General features: G+C 38.4%; 1 protein-coding gene across 1 annotated transcript in view; it reads left to right on the forward strand.

The window, feature by feature from the left end:
* LOC128655600 (oocyte zinc finger protein XlCOF6.1-like) overlaps positions 1–22,346 on the forward strand; it is an 88,015-nt gene that overhangs the window by 1,112 nt on the left and 64,557 nt on the right. The window contains exons 2-4 of the mRNA XM_053709189.1: positions 12,315–12,470; positions 18,558–18,665; positions 19,590–19,694. Of these exons, the coding sequence (XP_053565164.1) occupies positions 12,419–12,470; positions 18,558–18,665; positions 19,590–19,694 (265 nt within the window). The 5' untranslated portion in view covers positions 12,315–12,418. The remainder of the gene's footprint in view (positions 1–12,314; positions 12,471–18,557; positions 18,666–19,589; positions 19,695–22,346) is intronic.

Genomic DNA, 22,346 nt, shown 5'->3' on the forward strand with positions numbered 1-22,346 from the left:
AGTGCAGTTGTGGGGACCGATCGCAAAAAAGATATTGCAGAACTTGAAAAAGTTCAGAGAAGGGTCACAAAGCTAATAAGGGGCTTAGAGAATTTAACCTATGAGGAGAGGCAAGCCAAACTGGGCTGTTTTATTTAGAAAAAAAGGCGCTTGAGAGGTGACATGATTACTTTATATAAATATATTCAAGGCCCGTATTCAGATATGACAGAAGCTCTGTTTATTCCAAGAAAATTGTTTCTGACAAGAGGTCACAATTTAAGGTTGGAGGAAAGGAGATTTAATCTCCTGCAACGGAAACGTATTTTTCACTGTAAGAGCAATAAAATTGTGGAACTCATTACCAAAGGAGGTAGTGAATGCCAATACCCTAGATACATTTAAAAATAGTCTGGAAACATTTCTGTATGTAAACAAAATTCATGGATAGGGACAGTCTACCATAGAATTGTTATTGTTTTAAAAGATACATAATCCCTTTATTACCCATTCCCCAGTTTTGCATAACCAACACAGTTATATTAATATACTTTTTACCTCTGTGATTACCTTGTATCTAGGAACCTTCTTCCAGCCCCCTGATCACATGACTGTGACTGTTTATTATCTATTGTCTTAAATTTAGCATTGTTTTGTGCTAGATCTTAAATAACCCCCTGTGCCTGAACACAGTGTTATCTATATGGCCCACGTGTACTTTTTGTCTCTTTGTGTTGAAAAGAGATTTAAAAAGCATGTGATAAGAGGCAGCCCTCAAAGGCTTAGAAATTAGCATATGAGCCTAGCTATGTTTAGTTTAAACTAAGAATACCAAGAGAAAAAATCAAATTTGATGATAAAAGTAAATTGGAAAGTTGATTAAAATTATAAGTCCTATCTGAATAATGAACGTTTAATTTATACTAGACTGTCCATTTAAATGGATCACCATTTAGTGGGTTTATTTAAGCTTAACTGGAGCTTTTTGTAAGTATTTTAGATTTTTATAGGTTGAACTCGATGGACTTCGGTATTTTCATAACCGATACTTTTGTTTTAACTAAAGCTAACAGAATATACACTTGTTTTGGTATAACAAATTTCCTAAATTATCCCTTAGGTAGACTAAACATAACAAAAAGAAGACAAAGAGCTATTTTTACATTTTCCCTTCCCTTGCTACCAAATTGTATTAGAAAAGCATGACATACCTTCTACCTTTTCTCATTTTCCCTTTCCTTTTCAACCACAAAAAAAAATAATACATTTCCCCCAAGTTTCTATATAAAGTGTGCTCAGTTTGAATTTATAATATCGTAAAGCAAATATCGCTGGAATGACTAAGTTTCCCCCCCCCCCCAGTACCTAACATATACCCCAGAAGAGAGGAAAAAAAAAAAAAAAAGGGCCTCTCTCTCACTCCGCCCCTCCCTCCCCCCGGTCTGACCTATTCATTCTCTTCAAAGAGCCATTCCCCTCTCAATCTACAATTTTCTATATAAACAGTATTCTCAAAATTTTTGATTATTTTTTTTCTGTTCATCTATCTCTCTAGTTTTAATCCACTTCCCCCATTTATCGAAGAAGCGTACTATATTAGTTTCAGTGTAAGATAAAGTATCTTGCAATTCTATGAGGAATTGATGGTGTATATTTTCCCTGAGGTTCACAAAAGATGGCGGTTTAACATTCTTCCATCCTTTTAATATGAGGTTCCTGCCTAATAATATTACCATCGTTACAAATTTCCTGTTTTGCAAGTGCTCTTTCTTGTAATGAAAGAAGAAGACCTGTTCTGGTTGTAAGATAATTTGCATCTCATAGACCTTACTTAACCAATAGTTTACCCTCCCCCAAAATCTTTGTATCTTAGGGCAGAGCCAGAAACTGTGTATCAAATTTGTCCTTGTTTGTCTACATTTGATGCACTGCGTTCCTTCCCCCATACCACCCCACTTGGCAATTTTTTCAGGTGTGATATACACCATCCACATTAACTTTACATGTTGTTCACGCGTGGGGTAGCTAACGATGCCTCTACTACCCTCTCCATACTTTTTAATATTATTTGCGCACTAAGATTCGGAAAAAACAGTTCTCTCCATTTTACAGTCCCCCTCTCAATATATTGTTTATAGTTTATATTATTTATTAAGTTATATAACAGTGATATGGAGTACTTGCCATTTTTAATGAGGTTAATTACAGGTATTAATGGCGTAAGTTCCCAGTTGTTCCCTTGTAACTGTATCCATTTCAAGCAATAGTGTCTAATTTGCAAAAATGAGAAGTGTTTATCTGAGAGGAGATATTTATCTTTAATTACTTCAAAATCTTCGACCTGCATTGTATCCTGGCTTCTTTTTACTAATTGGATAACTTTAGATAGACCCTTCTCTCGCCAGAATGAAAAAATTTTTGAGGAAAGACCCTGTTTAAATTCTGAGTTTCCTTCAATAGACAAGTATTGTGTTGCAAAAGAATGTGCCATGCCACAACTGTATCCTTAAGGATATCTAGTCTTTTAACATAAGGTGGAAGATTTTTAACCTCTAGGTGAAGGATATTTTTTAGATATAAGGGTTTTATCAGGCTATTTTCTATTTCTAGGAGAGTAAAATGATTGCTCTCCAAAAGCCAGTCTAAGGCGATCTTTGTCACCGCTGCAAGATTATATACTACTAAATTAGGAAGCCCCAAACCCAGATATTCTTTTTTAAGTACTAATGTTTGATAGCTAATTCTGGGCTTCCTATTCATCCATATATATTCTTTAATAGCCAGGTTAATTATCTTAATCTCCTGTTTCTTAATTAAGAGGGGTATATTCTGAAATAAATACAAATATAGCTGCAAGCAGCAATAGAGGTGGCCAGCGCATTATTTTTGCAATGCCATATAAGTAGTTATGTCACAAAATAAAGCTATACAACAACTGTTTACAGTTCTAACATAAGCATTTGGAAAAAAACCACATTTTCAAAATGTTTGAATTTTTAAAATGGCTGCCACACCATATGACCTATACTTTCAACATGAACAAATGTAACTCTAGGTGACAATATATGGTTATACAGCAAATTTCACAGTTTTAACATAAGCGGTTGGAAAGAAAACACAGTTTCAAAATGTTTGCGTAAACCAATATGGCTGCCACAGCTTGTGACTAATTCCTTCAACATGAACAACTGTGACTCTAGGTCACAATATAAGACTGTACAGCAAATTTCACAGTTCTTACATAAGCGGTTGCAGAGAAAATAGACTTTCGAAATTTTTGTGTAAACCAAGATGGCTGCTCGATCGTAAGATATACAGCCTCTATATTATGCACAATAGTGCTCACTATAGATGTCAATAAACATGGCAAAAATAAAGCATTTTTTTAAAACGGTTTTTGTTTTATTATGAATTTAAATATATCGTTAAGCAATTTTGAACAATTCAAAATGGCTGCAAAACCACATGACATATCAACTTCTCTTGAACAAATCTGAATGTTAGTCATAACATAACTCTATAAACAAAATTTAAAGTCTGTCCCATAAGCGGTTTCGGAGAAGAAGATTTTTATAGTTTTTTAAAATGGCGCATACGAAACAAAATGGCCACCAAGCTATGCAATGTATGGCTTTCAAATTGCACATACTAATGCTCACTATAGACCTCTACAATTTGCAGAAGTTTCATGAAAATTTGCAAATGTTTTATTTCACGAAGGCGATTGCGCAATGCGAATTTTAACTGCAATATTGTCTTTAAGGGTTATGACTATGTGTAATCATGTGTCTATTACACTGTAATATTGTTAAATATTGTAAAACTAATGTATAAAGTGTAAAATTACGCAATTAAATGGCGATAAAAAGGTTAATGTCTCACAGCACCCATGTTGATTATGGAAAAATCGCAGTTTGAACAAACTTGGTAGAGGACCTTGCAAGGAGCATATGTGCAAAATTGCGCGTCATTGCACTAAGTGGTTTAGGAGAAGAAGATATTTGAATATTTTCACAAAATGCAAGATGGCTGCCACATCATGTGACCAAGGCACTTCTCTTAAGCAATAGCAATTTCAGGTCATAGTAGCACTAAGCACAGCGAGTTTCAAAGTTGTAACATAAGCAGTTCCAGAGCTAAAGGTTTTTAAGCGTTTGTCGAAATTTGTCGCAAAAAGCAATATGGCCGCTAGAGCATGTGACCTATGAGTTTAATTTTGCATGAGATGTAGTACAGCAATAGGCTGTACCAGCATACCTGATTTTAAGAGCTTTGCAAAAACAGTTAAGCAGTTATGGGCAATTGAATACAAAGCTTGGCGGAATAAAAAGAATAATAATAATAATAATCCGAACAATAACAATAGGTTGTCCTGCAACTTTGTTGCTGGCCACCTAATAATCTTGGAAGTGCTATCATCTTGAGCAGATTTATTTTACCAGAGATAGAGAGTGGGAGAGAAGCCCATCTTTTGAGAGTTTCACAGAATTGTCTGACTCTGTTACCAATGTTCAAAGCATACCATTCCGTGGGATCACTGGAGATTTTAACCCTCAGATATATCATATGGTTGCCTACCCCTCTAAATGTCTCAGTTTCTGATCTCTGATTTTTTTGAAGCCACAATACTTCAGATTTACTCCTATTAATATGATAACCTGAAAAAGAGCCATCATTTTCTATAATCTGACACATTTTGCTGAAATTTGTATTTGAATTTCTGGAGAATACCAGCAAATCATCTGCATAAACCGCCAGCTGTACGCTCTTGCCACCTATTTCAATCCCTTGTATATTACTTCTTAGAGCAATCAATAAAGGTTCCAAAGCGATGTTAAAAATTAGGGGCGACGAAGGGCATCCCTGCCTTGTCCCTCTTAAGAGGGGAAAATAAGAGGTTCTATTACTATTAATTATTATTGTAGCCCTAGACTCGCTGTACAACTTCTTAATTAAATTGAGACTATTGCCTACATAGCCAAACTTAATGAGGGAGGTGATAAGGTGATCCCACGTAACAGAATCGAAAGCCTTACTTGCATCCAACGATACTATTGAAATGTCTTCTCTATTTATTTTTTATTATATTTATCATTATACCATTGATCTGAGATTGTTAAAAAAAAAACCTTCCTCAGGTTAGTGTTTGAGGATCTTCCCTTCTTGAATCCTGTTTGGTCAGGATGTATTACCGTGTCCAATGAAACCTGTATCCTTTTAGCTAATATACTAATCAGTATCTTATAGTCAATGTTCAGGAGTGAGATAGGCCTATAAGAATCGATTGACTGTGGATCTTTTCCCGGTTTAGGTATTACTATTATTGTGGATTTGTTAAAATATGTTAACGGTTCCAGCTATCCACTCCAGAACCCATTCAGCAAAGCATTTAATGTAGGTGTTATTTCATCCATAAGAATTTTATAGAACTCAGATGGAAGACCATCCGGGCCTGCCGCTTTGTTATTCGCCATTGCTTTGATTGTTTGACTTATTTCTTTTTCTGTAATGGGTTCATTAATTCTTGCTAAATAGTTACTTTCTAGCTTCGGGAGTATCAGTGAGTCCCAGAATTTTTCCTTTATATCAAAATTAATATGCTGTGCTGAGTAGAGTTCTGTAAAGTTCTCAAGAAAGGCCTTTTGTATATCCCCAGTATTAGTCCATATATGATCTTTATCTTTAATTTTGTTTATGAAATTTTTAGTTTTGTGATTTTTATCTATTCGTGCTAAAAAACTGCCCACCTTATTACCGTATCTATAAAATTGTGTGCAAGACTTTATATTCTCTCTAATTTCATTTTGCATAAAATAATTGTCTCTATTTTTTTTAGCCTGAATATATTTCTGCCAATTATCTGTGGTTTTTTCCTGAATATAATTGGAATATTTATTAATCAGGCAGTTAGTGATCTGCTGTCTGTATAGATTCGTTTTTTTTTTTTTTTTTTAATCTTATTAGATATGATGTAATCTCGCCTCTCAATACGGCTTTCGCAGCGTTCCCGTATATATGAGTTTTGTCAAAAGAGCCGCTATTAAACCGCTTATATTCAGCCCATTTATCCTTTAAAAAATTTGTAAACTTAATATTTTTTGTTAGATATTTCGGGAAAAAAAAACTGATTAAACTTCCTACTCTTTTGTTTAGGATTCAATGTAATTGCAATGGGGGCGTGGTCTGATATTGTTATCATGTCAATAGATGTTTCCTGAATACAGTCAGTTAACTTCTCTGAAGTGAGAAAGTAGTCTATCCTGGATAAAGTTTTTTTAGATTTCGAGAGGCATGTAAACTCCCTTTCATCAGGATGCATAATTCTATATATGTCTAATATTTTTAGATCCTGTTGGAATCTTTTTATAGTAAGGGTTTCTCTTTTTCTTCTCGCTATTGTAGTTTTTTCTAGTGTCTTTTCCCTTGCTACTTGAACTTTACTACCTCTGCATCTGTCCAGCGTAGCATTGGGAGCAATATTGAAATTTCCTCCTATGATTATAGTATTTCCAGGGTACTTAAGTAATTTGTCCTGCAATATTTGCCAGAATCCTGTGTCCTCCTCGTTTGGGCCATATACATTACATATAACGAGTTTTCTATCCCCTATTTCTACTTCCATTATGATATATCTTCCTTCCCCATCTCTCACTAGGTTATCTATTTTGTAATCTATTGTTTTACTAAAGAGGATAGCTACTCCTTTTTTCCTTTGATGTCCTGTTGTGTATATAACCTCTTTAACCCATCCCCCATTTAGTTTGGCGGCCTCTTCCCCTTCAAATGTGTTTCTTGTAATAACAGTATTTGAACACCCATTTTTTTGCGTATCTAAAGATAGTTTTACGTTTCATAGGTGATGTAATCCCACCTATGTTCCACGATACAATTTTGAGATTCATTTTACCAAATACATAGCTTCCATAACCCCAATACAATGCGTCCACCGAGAAAGGGGTGCCATAAGAGGGGGAAGGAGATGGGGGGGGGAAGAGAAAAAAAAAAAGTTTCCCCTTTCCTTCTAAATCCCCTTTAAGAAGAGCCCATTTCCCGTCCCTCTGTTTAATTCTAAACATTTTTCTAAAAACATAGGTTATGTGCATTACAATCTTTATGTAATAAGAGTAAGTAAAGGAGGACAAAAAAGAAGAAAAAAAGAAAAACATCCAAAATACATAGACCTTATTGTCTCTCCAAGCTATCGCTATGATCTTTAAGAAACTCGTTAACTTCACTAATTTCAGTAAAAATCCTGATTCCTGCGTTAGTGTGGATACTATGTCTGGCTGGATACAGAAGTCTAACTCTCTATCCCTCTTGTATCAATTTAGTACATATTGGCGCGAGTAAGCGCCGTTTGTTTGAGGTCTCATATGAGAAGTCGTTAAACAACAAAAGTTTCCTACCCTTGTAACTAATTTCACCATTTACCTTTCGGTAGGCATTCATAATTTTAACCTTTTCCTGAAAGTTCAATAGTTTCATAATAACTGGTCTGCCTGTTTTGTTCCTTCCCTCTTCTTGCCTTTCTGGGCCTATTCTGTGTATTCTCTCAATTACTATATTTTGATCTTCAGCTCTAATATTCAATAAACCCATTAAATCTACCTCCACAAATCTTTTGAGGTCTTTCTCATAGATATCCTCAGTCAGGCCAATAAGGTGAAGATTATTTCTTCTGGTCCTATTTTCTAGGTCCTCTAGTTTGTTTTTCATATTTTCAATCTGAACTGACATGGTACGTAGTACCTGTTCCCTCTGTAAGGCTCCATCCTAAATGTCTGATATTCTTTGCTCTGCATAGGTAAGTCTGGTTGCAAATTGTTTTACTTCAAGTGTTAGTGAGGTTATATTACTCTGTATTAAATCAAACTTAGGTGTGAATAGTGCATTGAGTTGTTTAACCCCTTAATGACCGAGGACGTGCAGGGTACGTCCTCAAAAAAAAAAAAAGGCAGTTAACGCCTGAGGACGTACCCTGCACGTCCTCGGTGTGGAAAGCAGCTGGAAGCGATCTTGCTCGCTTCCAGCTGCTTTCCGGTTATTGCAGTGATGCCTCGATATCGAGGCATCCTGCAATAACCATTTTTAGCCATCCGATGCAGAGAGAGCCACTCTGTGGCCCTCTCTGCACCGGACATTAACGGCTAAGTTCGTTGGTGGGTGGGAGCCGGTGTGGGAGGCGGGTGGCGGCCATCGATGGCCCTGGATGATGCGGAGGTGGGTGGGATCGTGGGCGGGGATGCCCGGGGGCGCGCAGAAATATTTTAATTTGAAGTGGGGAAAAAGGGGGATATTATTTTTAATTTAGCAAGATCGGTATGGCTGGTGGGATGTTAGTCTGTGGGGGGGAAGTTACACTACAGAAAAAAATAAAATAAAAATAATAAAACCCTTTTTTTTTTGCCCCCAATAAGGCAGAGGGGGGGGGTTAGAGAGCTGTTTTGGGGGGGATCAGGGAGGTTGGGGGCTAAGGGGGTATCCTACATAGCAGCATATGTAAATATGCTAAAAAAAAAATTTTTTAAAAATATTCAAAGATACCTTTCATTTTAGTACTGGCAGACTTTCTGCAAGTACTTAAGATGGCGGGGACAATTGTGGGGTGGGGGAGGTAAGGGAGCTGTTTGGGAGGGATCAGGGGGTGTGATGTGTCAGGTGGGAGGCTGATCTCTACACTAAAGCTAAAATTAACCCTGCAAACTCCCTAATTAACCCCTTCACTGCTGGGCATAATACACGTGTGGTGCGCAGCAGCATTTAGCGGCCTTCTAATTACCAAAAAGCAACGCCAAAGCCATACATGTCTGCTATTTCTAAAGAAAGGGGATCCCAGAGAAGCATTTACAACCATTTGTGCCATAATTGCACAAGCTGTTTGTAAATAATTTCAATGAGAAACCTAAAATTGTGAAAAATGTAACGTTTTTTTTAATTTGATCGCATTTGGCGGTGAAATGGTGGCATGAAATATACCAAAATGGGCCTAGATCAATACTTGGGGTTGTCTCCTACACTATACTACAGCTAAAATTAACCCTAGAAGCTCCCTACATACTCCCTAATTAACCCATTCACTGCTGGGCATAATACACATGTGGTGCGCAGTGGCATTTAGCAGCCTTCTAATTACCAAAAAGCAACGCCAAAGCCATACATGTCTGCTATTTCTAAAGAAAGGGGATCCCAGAGAAGCATTTACAACCATTTATGCCATAATTGCATAAGTTGTTTGTAAATAATTTCAATGAGAAACCTAAAGTTTTTTTTAATTTGATCACATTTGGCGGTGAAATGGTGGCATAAAATATGCCAAAATGGGTCTAGATCAGGGGTGTCAAACTCATTTTAGTCGCGGGCCATTTTCCATACAAGTACAACTCACGTGGGCCGCACACTACCTACATATCTTGTCATTGCTAAACAGTGCAGTGGCATTTGCTATAACTGTATACATTTCAAAAGATTGTGTTCTGTAACTCCTAATTAACTTACTCTGGCTTGAGGAAATGTGCTCTAATGCTTTTAAGAAGGTGACACACACGCTCCACCTGCGACCCACTGTTTATAATAGTGATAGACATACCTGTTGTACATAATATAAAATAAATACATAGAAATATATATAAAGTATTTGATTTTAGTTAAAGAGAAAATGATGGAAAGGAATGGACAGAAATGATGTGGGAAATCAGTGCTATCATAGTAATGAACTGCATGTGTTAAAGAAATCATTATGCACTTATCTGTCTTTTTCTTTTTAATAACGTATGTTTTAATGTATGTGCATCCCTAACAGTAAGCGCACTTGCTCTTTAAGTAATAAGCGTATTATAATTAATATTTTTCATGGAGGTGGCGTGGGCCGCACAAAATTAGGTTGAGGGCCGCATGAGGCCCGCGGGCCGCAAGTTTGACACCCCTGGTCTAGATCAATACTTTGGGATGTCTTCTAAAAAAAAATATATACATGTCAATGGATATTCAGAGATTCCTGAAAGATATCAGTGTTCTAATGTAACTATCGCTAATTTTGAAAAAAAGTGGTTTGGAAATAGCAAAGTGCTACTTGTATTTATTGCCCTATAACTTGCAAAAAAAGCAAAGAACATGTAAACATTGGGTATTTCTAAACTCAGGACAACATTTAGAAACTATTTAGCATGGGTGTTTTTTGGTGGTTGTAGATGTGTAACATATTTTGGGGGTTAAAGTTAGAAAAAGTGTGTGTTTTTTCCATTTTTTCAACATCTTTTGTATTTTTTTATAGCAAATTATAAGATATGATGAAAATAATGGTAGATTTTGAAAGTCCATTTAATGGCGAGAAAAACGGTATATAATATGTGTGGGTACAGTAAATGAGTAAGAGGAAAATTACAGCTAAACACAAACACCGCAAAAATGTAAAAATAGCCTTGGTTCCAAACGGACAGAAAATGGAAAAGTGCTGTGGTCATTAAGGGGTTAATCAACTCTTCATTATTAGAGTTCTGTACAAAACTCGCTTCCCCTGATCCCCATGTGGTTCCAGTGAGATTCTATTCCCTTTTTTTTTTCCTGATTTTTACTTCTAGAAGACATACTTGGTGAAGTGACTTTACCTTTATTTAAATATTTATATATATATGAAAATAGAATGGTAAGGTTAGCGCTATCCAGCAATTAATATATAAGAGTATAAATAATAATATATATAAAACCACATATATGAAATAAATAAAATATGTACAAAAACCTAAAAAGAAAAGATCATGGTTAAAAGTTACTGCAAGTAACTAAAAAGTCTAAAAACTCAAATACTGGGACACTTGAGCAGTTCATATAGATCCCAAAAGCTTCTTCAGACTTCCAATTCCCCTATGGGTGTGCACTTACTTGAAATGACCTCAATCAGTATGAGGTAAGTAGAGACGTAATCATATATCACAACATCCGCTGTCTGCATAAGCCTCTTGTATGGAATACTGGACCCCCTTATTGGTATGGAGTATTTGCGGTTAAAAACTTTCAAATCCTCTTTCCATAGAGTAGGGTAGAACTAGTTCAGCAAGTTAGTTTTAGAAATTAGTAGGCTGTTCACAGCAAGGTCAGATTGTAACAGCTCCTGTGACAGTTCCCAAGTGCCTTTGATCTCTCTGCTGCTTCGTCCGGTGATGAGAGTGTCCTCTTAAGAAAGCGGATCCTCCCCAAGGGATTTGTGATTTAACCTCATCCAGTATGAGGTATAGATAAGGCACTTTTGTTATAGTTGGTATCTCCTTCAGCTCTCCTTATATCAGCTCCCCACTGTGGTGCCTCTGTTCCTTTCCAGCTGTTCAACAGACTGTATGTCTCCAAACGAAAGGACAAATGGACTTGACAGAAGAACTACTTGAAGCTGAAAGCTGCAGCAGCGTGTGTATGGTAAAACAAACAGCTGAAAGTCAGAGAGAGAGTGGATCCAAAACGAGGCTGTAGTGATGATCAGTTTCCAATACACTGATTCAGCTGGCAAGGAATTCACAGAACACACGCAGTGTGTCTCTTAACAGTCAGTCAGTCATGCTAACTGGTCTCCAGCCTCTCTTTCACTCTGGAAAACAGCCTGCTCGGTATCCACCAATCAGCAAGGACAACCCAGGTTGTTCATCAAAAATGGGACGGAATCTAAACTTTCATTCTTGCATTTCAAATAAAGATGCCAAGAAAATTAAAAAAAATTGATAATAGGAGTAAATTAGAAAGTTGCTTAAAATTTCATGCTCTATCTGAATCACAAAAGAAAAAAATTGGGTTCAGTGTCCCTTTAAACATTATGCTGATACTTAATGTATATTGTAATCTTTTACTTGCATTTTTTCTCACCCATCTTTTATTGTGTATTGCTATATACTATTTTCACTGGTAAGTATTACCAGGGAAGGCCAAGATAACTAGAAATTAACAGAAAGTTCTATATCTTGGCCTATATCCCTGGGTAATACTCACCAGGGTCCCTCAAAATGAAGTGACTCACTGCTTTGTGAAAGCTATTCATATGATGATTTTTTTTTTATCATATTTGAGTAATTTTAATATTTTTGCAAACTGAAGTTGTTTTCTAAAACTTTTAGTCTGTTGGAAACGAACAAAAAAAAAATTTAAATACAAAGATGTACAAACGTTAACAGCTTCAGCACAGGGTGTCAAAGAAATGAATGGGTTAAAGATCTGTAATTAGTGACATAAAATATGTATTGTTAGAACAGTTTATGTATTGATTTATTTTTGGGTAATCACTGTTATATTCACTTTAAACCATTTGTTACCAATCATAAACTATACATGAGATCCCTCTCCCTCTCTGTGTTTAGGCTCCTGTTACTGTGAAGATCACGTACAATATACATCACTGTGTTTGCCAGCAGAGCAGAAACATTATAAGAATATCTGACAAATTCAGTTGCTGAACAAGACCATGTCTGAGAAGACTGAGAACCAAACCTCAGACCTTCCTGATGCACAAGGAGGTGAGCAGGACGTTACATGCATGTCACCTGGTTTTGTCATCAGAATGGGATAATATTTACAGTAACCAACCAGAGACCTCAGTGATTTGATTACCTTAACGGGGCTGTCTAGTCAAAATTGAACTTTTGTGATTCAGATAGAGCAGGCAAATTTAAGCAACTTTCTTAATTTATTCCTATTATCAAATGTTCTCTTGGTATCTTTATTTGAAAAAACAGGAATGTAAGCATAGGAGCCAGCCCATTTTTGTTTCAGAACCTGAATAGCGCTTTCTGATTGGTGTCTAAATGTAGCCACCAATCAACAAGTGTTACCCAGGTTCTGAACCAAAAATGGGCTGGCTCCTATGCTTACATTCAAATAAAGATACCAAGAGAACAAAGAAAAATTTATAATAGGAATAAATTAGAAAGTTGCTTAAAAGTGCATGCTCTATCTGAACCATTAAAGTTTAATTTAGACTAGACTATTCCTTTAACATTCACACTCTAATACCATGTTATACAGCCTTAAATAAAGGGAAACTCATGACGAAAAATGAGTTAGTAGATAGAAATATCCCTACCTTTCATAACTGGTATGCATATTTGCAGCTCTCGCACTTCTTGAGTCACAATAAATTGAAATCAAACCTAGTCAGATCGTTAAATCCCTTTAAAAACTATCTGTTCAGTATGCACTCCCACTAGAGAGAGCTTATCAATGATATATCAAATATTAATTGAAATACACTCTAAAAAATTGCCAGTATACACAAAAGTATGGGAAAAATAACTATCTTTCATGGTTGCACCAACAGATTGGACCACTATCTTTAGACACATGGGCAAAGCACCCTCCTCTATGAGCATCACTGAAACAAACCTGAAACTACTATGTTGTAGATGGTACCTCAACCTAAGTAGGCTAGCCAAAATATTCCCAAATTCAGATGCTACTTGTTGGAGAGGTTGTCGACTTACACATATATGGTGGGAATTCCCAATATTAAAGCCCTTCTGGCAAAACATACACACAGAAATCAAACGTACCCTATATCATGACAAACCTCTAGACCCCTTAATATTCCTATTTAACGAACCGACTGAAATAAAATGCAAATATAAATAAACGCTTGACTATCTACCGATAAGTGGTGCTAGGCAATTGATACCAAGGCTATGAAAAAAAATTCAATACCTACTATACAAGACTGGAGACCTAATATTACAATGTTATTATCATTAGAAAAATATCATCCTCATCAGACCGTTCCTACAGACTTCTATTACTTCTATCATTTTACTGGGAAGAATACCTGTCCTCCCTACCTTCTGATATTTAATCTAATTATTTCTTGTGTAACTTTCTCATCAAGATTCTGTGAGAAACACTAAGCTACTATTTTGATGTGAATATGCGTCTAATCTTTACTGGTCTTCCCTAAAACTGTTGTATTCATGAGATTGCACTGTTAGATGTACCTTTCTGTATATATTTTTTTTTTTAAAAGCCACATGACTAATATAGAGCAATGCAGGGGCTGCAAAAATGTAAAGCTCCAGGTTAGTCACACACACAAACCACAGGTGCACAGTACAGATGGTAAAAAGCCGGCAACTGTTCTCTGAATGCGCAATGTTTCTGTCCCAGGGTGCGAGAATACCTACACTCCAAGATGGTGGCACCTAGCGTAAACGTGCAGAGCATCAACAACTGGCACTTGTAAAGGGTTAAAATAAGAGATCAGCTTTGAAGAGAGCAGCAGGATGGCAACAGTTAAACATGTTATAGGGTCATGGACTTAAAAATTACACTGACATTATTTAGATAGGCAGTACAATTAAGGTATGCTTAGCACGCTCTATATATGAGAGCAGTGCTTGTCATGAGAGGATACTCAGGAGCATGCTGTGTATATGGCAGGAGTGCTTGTCATGAGAGCATACTGAAGTAGGCACAGGAGCAGGCAGAATTTATGGAAACAGTGTTTGTCACAAGAGCATACTGAGGTAGACTCAGGAGTGTGCTTTATATATGGTAGCGGTGCTTGTCACAAGAGCATACTGAGGTAGGCTAAGGAGCAAGATTTATAGGCAGCAATGTTTATCATGAGAGTATACAGAAGTAGGCTGGGGAGTGTGCTCTACAAGAATTCCAAAAGAACAGCAATATAATGCAATAACACTGCAATATAATGAATCTTTCACAAGTTTATTGAAGCATCAACAAAAACAGAAGCAACGTTTCGGACAACATGTCCTTATTCATGCTATACATGCATCATTTCCTTTCTACCTTTTTAAACCCTCATTGGACACACCCACCTGTACTTAATTAACCATTACATATACCACATGTTGAAATGTATATACATTTTTTATTACGAGTGATCACTAATTACACATTTATAGAATAAAACTAACTAACAGATATTAGAGGAATCATCACATATCAAGAAAATAAAAAAAAAATCATAAAAACACTGAAAGGTCACAATCTTTATTCATACCCATTGGTATTAAAGAATTTAAATTGAAAAGCCAAAAGGATTCTCTCTGCTTTAAATATTGCTCTCTATCGCCCCCCCCCCCCCCCCCCCTGCCTGAAAGGGGAAACATGTTCTATTATCTGAAACCTTCGTTGACTGACACTAGGTTGCTCTCGTAATATCATGATAAAGGGATCTATTTTTGCACATCCTCAGACAAGCCGTAAATTTTTGACAAAAGTTTTTTTTTTACATGAAATACGGATTACGTTATTTATCTGCTAAAATGTCCATGTTGGCTTATTTATATTGGAGAAACGACCTGCAGTGTGAGAGAGAGGATAACTGAACACAATCAAATATCAGAAGACAGAATATTAAATCTCTTGTAGCTACACATTTTATGCAGGCAAACCATAGTGTCAGCCAACTAAGGTTTCAGATAATAGAACATGTTTTCTCTTTCATGCGGGGGTTGGGGGGTCGATAGAGCAATATTTAAAGCAGAGAGAATCCTTTTGGAAATAAAGATTATGACCATTCAGTGTTTTAATACATTTTTTTGAATTTTCTTGATATGTGATTCCTCTAAAATCAAATAGTTTTATTCTATAATGTGTAATTAGTGAATACTCATTGCATTGAAAAATGTATATAAACATGTGGTATATATAATGGTTAATTAAGTACAGGTGGGTGTGTCCACTGATGGTTTATAAGGTAGAAAGGAAATTATGTATGTATAGCATGAATAAGGACACGTTGTCCGAAACGTGGCTGCTGTTTTTGCTGATGCTGCAATAAAGATTCATTGTATTGAAGTGCTGCTGTTCTTTTGGAATTCTTGGATATCACTTCAGGGTTTGTGTAGTACCCTGCAGCAGCTTTGCACCCAGCTTTTTAGTGTGTGCTGGATTACCTTTTTGTTATTTGAGTGTGCTCTACATACAGTGCTACAGGCACATGCATACTTAGGTATTTTGTCATGGGAAGAAGCAAAATTTGAACAAAGGATACTAAGTGAACAAGGTAAATGTAATAACATAAGAAGCATTGCTTGTTTTTACCCTAGCTGTGTGCTTCAGACAACGTCACTGTGTGCAACACTGAGGCATCTAATATTCTGTTACCGCTGGCTATATAAACGTATTATATACAACTAGTCCTAAAACCTGTTTACACAGGCCATTTTTTGCAGTACAGCGGTCCCACCCCTTGCTCTCTCCCCCTCTCTTTTGCGCTCTCTCCCCCTCTCTTTTGCCGTCTCTCTCCCCCTCTCTTTTGTGCTCTCTCCCCCTCTCTTTTGCGCTCTCTCCCGTTCTCTTTTGCGCTCTCTCCCCCTCTCTTTTGCGCTCTCTCTCGCTCCACCTCTCTTTTGCGCTCTCTCTCGCTCCACCTCTCTTTTGCGCTCTCTCGCTCCACCTCTCTTTTGCGCTCTCTCTCGCTCCACCTCTCTTTTGCGCTCTCTCTCGCTCCACCTCTCTTTTGCGCTCTCTCTCGCTCCACCTCTCTTGCGCTCTCTCTCACTCCACCTCTCTTTTGCGCTCTCTCTCGCTCCACCTCTCTTTTGCTCCCTCTCTCCCCCTCTATTTTGCTCCCTATCTTCCCCTGTCTTTTTTGCTTTCTCCCCCACCCTCTTTTGCGCTCTCCCCCTATCTTTTACGCTTTCTCTCCCCCTATCTTTTGCGCTCTCTCTCCCCCTCTCTTTTGCGCTCTTTCTTCCCCTCTCTTTTGAGCTCTCTCTCTTCCCCTCTCTTTTGAGCTCTCTCTCTTCCCCTCTCTTTTGAGCTCTCTCTCTCTCTTCCCCTCTCTTTTGAGCTCTCTCTCTCTTCCCCTCTCTTTTGAGCTCTCTCTCTCTTCCCCTCTCTTTTGAGCTCTCTCTCTTCCCCTCTCTTTTGAGCTCTCTCTCTTCCCCTCTCTTTTGAGCTCTCTCTCTTCCCCTCTCTTTTGAGCTCTCTCTCTTCCCCTCTCTTTTGAGCTCTCTCTCTTCCCCTCTCTTTTGCGCTCTCTCTCTTCCCCTCTCTTTTGCGCTCTCTCTCTTCCCCTCTCTTTTGAGCTCTCTCTCTTCCCCTCTCTTTTGCGCTCTCTCTCCCTCTCTTTTGCGTTCTCTCTCTCTTTTGCGCTCTCTCCCCCCCTCTTTTGCGCTCTCTCTCCCCCTCTTTTGCGCTTTCTCTCTCATTTGCGCTCTCTCTCTTCCCCTCTCTTTTGCGCTCTCCCTCTCTTTTGCGCTCTCTCTCTCTTTTGCGCTCTCTCCCCCTCTTTTGCGCTTTCTCTCTCCCCCTCTTTTGCGCTCTCTCTCTTCCCCTCTCTTTTGAGCTCTCTCTCTTCCCCTCTCTTTTGCGCTCTCTCTCTCCCTCTCTTTTGCGCTCTCTCGCTTTCTCTCTCCCCCTCTTTTGCGCTTTCTCTCTCCCCCTCTTTTGCGCTTTCTCTCTCCCCCTCTTTTGCGCTCTCTCTCTCCCCCTCTCTTTTGCGCTCTCTCTCCCCCTCTCTTTTGCGCTCTCTCTCCCCCTCTCTTTTGCGCTCTCTCTCCCCCTCTCTTTTGCGCTCGCTCTCCCCTCTCTTTTGCGCTCGCTCTCTCCCTCCCTCTCTCTTTTGCGCTCTCTCTCCCTCTCTTTTGCGCTCTCTCTCTCCCTCTTTTGCGCTCTCTCTCTCTCCCCCTCTCTTTTGCGCTCTCTCTCCGCCTCTCTCTTTTGCGCTCTCTCTCCGCCTCTCTTTTGCGCTCTCTCTCCGCCTCTCTTTTGCGCTCTCTCTCCGCCTCTCTTTTGCGCACTCTCTCCGCCTCTCTCTTTTACGCACTCTCTCCCCCTCTCTCTTTTGCGCTCTCTCCCCCTCTCTCTTTTGCGCTGTCTCCCCCCCCTCTCTCTCTCCCCCCTCTCAGGTCTGTTTGTCCTCGTGCTGTCTCTACTATGCATGACGGCTTCGGGCAAACACACTAGGCCTTTTATATTATAGGATATGGTGCAGCTCTTCAGTGTGTAGCTGGGGGCAGAAGTATGTACGACGCTGGAGGTGCTGCTAATATTATGATGGTGTCTAGCCGGTACTTCCTGTCACTAGTATCCTGCTTGTCTATCTGATCTTTCTGCTGCACACAACACGCTGCTTCCTATTTGCCAGTTTTATGTAGATCTGAGCCGACCCTTTTCTCCTTTGTAAATGGCACTAATTCTCATAAGGTGTTATTAGCTATCCAGCTTCCCGGGTTTACTGCGTGCTGACACCTCTATTAGGATCACCTGCTTAGCCCTGTATTGTGTATATCACAAACCACAACTGTTATGTGTGTACAGATAAAAGTAAAACAGGCAGCAAGCTTTTCCTTTTAGGTTTATTTGTGTAGATTTTATTATATCAGTCATGTAAAACCTCACAGTACTGGTATAGACTCTCATGTAAGATCATTTACCCGAGTGTGAGACCAAGGAGTTACAAACAAAATAATTACACTTTTCCAAGATGATAGTTTTACCCATAGCTGGTTCTTATTTATATATGATTTTTTGTTTGAGTGTGTGTTACTATCAGCTGAATTATTAGGTTTGCACTAATTCTGTTTATAAGACTATGTTATACCCTGTACTGTGCTCTACCAGGTAACTTCCTTCTGTAATTACAGGGCGTCTAGAGGAAAACCCGGGCACTATGCTATTAAATGTGAAGGAAGAGGATGAGACAGATGACATGAATAGTCATCAGACTGAAATACATTGCTCCTACCCTGCCGGTGAGTAGTAATACGTGAGAGTCTGCCGGGGCTGTGCACACAGTTACTTACTGCTCTCCCTCCCTGCCGGTGAGTAGTAATACGTGAGAGTCTGCCGGGGCTGTGCACACAGTTACTTACTGCTCTCCCTCCCTGCCGGTGAGTAGTAATACGTGAGAGTCTGTCGGGGCTGTGCACACAGTTACTTACTGCTCTCCCTCCCTGCCGGTGAGTAGTAATATGTGAGAGTCTGCCGGGGCTGTGCACACAGTTACTTACTGCTCTCCCTCCCTGCCGGTGAGTAGTAATACGTGAGAGTCTGCCGGGGCTGTGCACACAGTTACTTACTGCTCTCCCTCCCTGCCGGTGAGTAGTAATACGTGAGAGTCTGCCGGGGCTGTGCACACAGTTACTTACTGCTCTCCCTCCCTGCCGGTGAGTAGTTATACGTGAGAGTCTGCCGGGGCTGTGCACACAGTTACTTACTGCTCTCCCTCCCTGCCGGTGAGTAGTAATACGTGAGAGTCTGCCGGGGCTGTGCACACAGTTACTTACTGCTCTCCCTCCCTGCCGGTGAGTAGTAATACGTGAGAGTTTGCCGGGGCTGTGCACACAGTTACTTACTGCTCTCCCTCCCTGCAGGTGAGTAGTAATACGTGAGAGTCTGCCGGGGCTATGCACACAGTTACTTACTTCTCTCCCTTGTAGTTTACTGTGTGGTTTATAAGCGCAGATAACACAGTGAGTTTAACTCTTGTTTAGTTCATGGTGTAGTTTTATACTGGAATATAGAGAATCACGGTTAAAAAAGGATGAGAGGGAGAAAGTAGAATGTGTGAATTTGGTGCTATTGTCTGTCTGAGAAATGCAGAAACTGTTTTTGATGGTAAAGTTATAAAAACTAGCTCATGTGATATAAAAATTGAATCTGCTTTATTTGTACAGATGAAGATAACACTGATATAGTGAAAGTTGAGATAACAGAAGATCTGTGTGTGAGGCATCAGCTGGAAGCACCAGATGAGGAAACCAGTGACAGCATCAGCCCAGGTAAGTGTGCACTTGTGATGTGTCTGAGGGACATAGGTTACAGGTAATTGTGCATGTGTGTGTGAGGGAAACCGGTTACAGGTGAGTTTGCACATATGTTGTGTCTGAGAGATGCAGGTCACAGGTAAGTGTGCATGTGTCTGAGGGATACCATTTGCAGGTGAGTGAGCATGTGTGTTCTGTCTCAAGAACACCGTATTACAGGTGAGTGTGTGTGTATGTTATGTCTGAAGGTAGCATTGGTGTTGTGTGGGAGGTATGTGGGTTACAGATGATTGTGCACATATATTGTGTGTGACGTACATGGATTACAGCTGTAAGTGCACATAATTGCATATTTAGTAACCCTTTGGTTGTTAAGTCTAGTGATATTGTTCAGTATCCAAGCCATCACTTAATTTATTGTGAAAATCTACAGGTTGGGAGTTAGGACATTAGGAGCATATTATTGGTAATATTGGAGATATTGTGACTGCACTGTGTGTACATTCTTTCTCACAACAGCACCAGACTTTTTTTTTTTTAGTTTGTCTCTTTATGACAGGTACTTTACCATATTAATATTCCATATCGGTATGTAATATTACACCGAGTTAACTGGTTACTCTGCAAGCTCTTTTTATATTTTTTATATTTTGTATTGTAGACTCACACAGGAGAGAAACTTATTAATACTTATTTGATTACATATAGAACTGGTTTCAGATAACATTGTCCTTGTTAAGAGACACGTGTGTATATGTATGTATGTATGTATATATATATATATATATGTATATATGTATATATATATATATATATATATATATATATATATAAAAAAATTTGATTTTCAAAAGCTTTATTGTTGATTCACACTTACATCTTAACAACACAAGGTAACGTATATGTGGTTACATGTTATTCGTAATGCTTAACATTTGTATTATCATTTATTTATAACAAAGTCCTTCTTTTATTCACCTCATTGTTAATTGGGTAGCAGTCTATTATTCCGATGAATAGGGTGAAGTGCTTGTGTTTATGATATGAAAACTTTATCTAAACGGTGAACTTTTAACATAAAGAACCGAAAAGAAAGGAAAAGACTCCGTCCGCCATGCTCCTCCATGCAGTTGGAAGGTTGGGTTCTTTTTAGTTATCTTGTTAAAAGATCTTTTATGTTTGCGTCACTCTCTCTCCTTGCTAGTGGGTGCTGATATAGGCGTGGTGAGACACCAAGGAGGCGTGTAATTTTGCGCTTCTCTCCGTAAAGCACAGCTGAAATACTGACTCTACCATTATTGTGATTATTCTATCGTGTTCAGCCAGAGTTTGCATTAGAGCCTGTGAACATTTCATCCCATAAAAACCTAATTTCTGCTAGAAAATGTAGTTTATTTCTTCTCATATAGCCATACTCTTCCATTACCAATATATCAGCTACTCTCTCCTTCCAAGCAGGGATCGTTGGTGGGGTCTGGTTCTTCCAGTTTAGAGCAATTTAATGCCTTTGCCCCTGTTAGTCCTAGATGTAAAAGGATCTTTGTTGTGTCGTTCAGCAGGGCCATGTTGGGTGTTAGTGTAAAGTCATTTGTTAGTATCTGTTTATAACATCTTTCTATGTCTAACCAAAATTTTTTGAGTTTCCCGCAACTCCACCACATATGTAGGTAGCTCCCTCTTTCCTCACATCCTCTCCAGCATCTATCACTAGCGTTTGGGTAGATAGAGTGTGACATTGAAGGGGTAAGATACCATCTCATAAGAACTTTGAAATTTAATTCTAATAATTGAGGGGACATTGAGATTTTCTTGGCGTTTTTAAAAATTCTCGCACAATCTTCCCCTGTCATGTTGTGTTCCAGCTCTTCTTGCCACTTAGATGTGTATGTTGGCAGGGTCAAGGCATGCTCAGATTGTATAAGCCTTTTTGAGATTGAGAGTATGTGTTAGAGCATAGTGTTTCATAAGGTGTTAATTCTCTTAATAACTCCTGTTTATGCGGGGAGGTATGTATAAAATGTACCAGTTGTGAGTATTTCAGCCAGGTAGAATATCTACCTTCTGCAACTGTTAAGTTTTCTCTGTTATCTAATTTTCCATTCTGTATAAACCTCTTCAATGGTATTGAATGCCCCCACTCTAGTAACCTTTGTTTGCCTTTGTCCAATCCCCCTACTAATTCTGCATTTATTGGGATGGGGAATAAGGGAGAACGCGTCCCTGAGATATGTTTCTTTCGTGTGAGTATGCTATCCCAGGTGTCAAATGTGTGTTTATGTATGCTTAAGTCTGTGTCAAAACAACAGGGTAGGTATAAGATACAACGCTCAAATCTCAAATGCTATTCCCAAAAGGTAAGTGCACCTCCTAACATCAAACCAAAATAGAAAAAGAACAAGGGGATATGGGAACGCGCTGTAAAAAACAGCATATGAGAGGTAAAGAACTATATAAGGAATGTGGATTACACAAGAGTATAATAAAAAAGTTTATATTTGTTTATAATTATATTACAATAAGCGATGCCGGCATCTGATACAAAGTAAAATAGGATGAGAATCAGCATATATAATTTATGCTGATTCTCATCCTATTTTAATTGTACTATTTTACTTTGTATCAGATGCCGGCATCGCTTATTGTAATATAATTATAAACAAATATAAA

The sequence above is a fragment of the Bombina bombina genome, chromosome 4 (assembly GCF_027579735.1).
Source record: "Bombina bombina isolate aBomBom1 chromosome 4, aBomBom1.pri, whole genome shotgun sequence".
Lineage (NCBI taxonomy): Eukaryota > Metazoa > Chordata > Amphibia > Anura > Bombinatoridae > Bombina > Bombina bombina.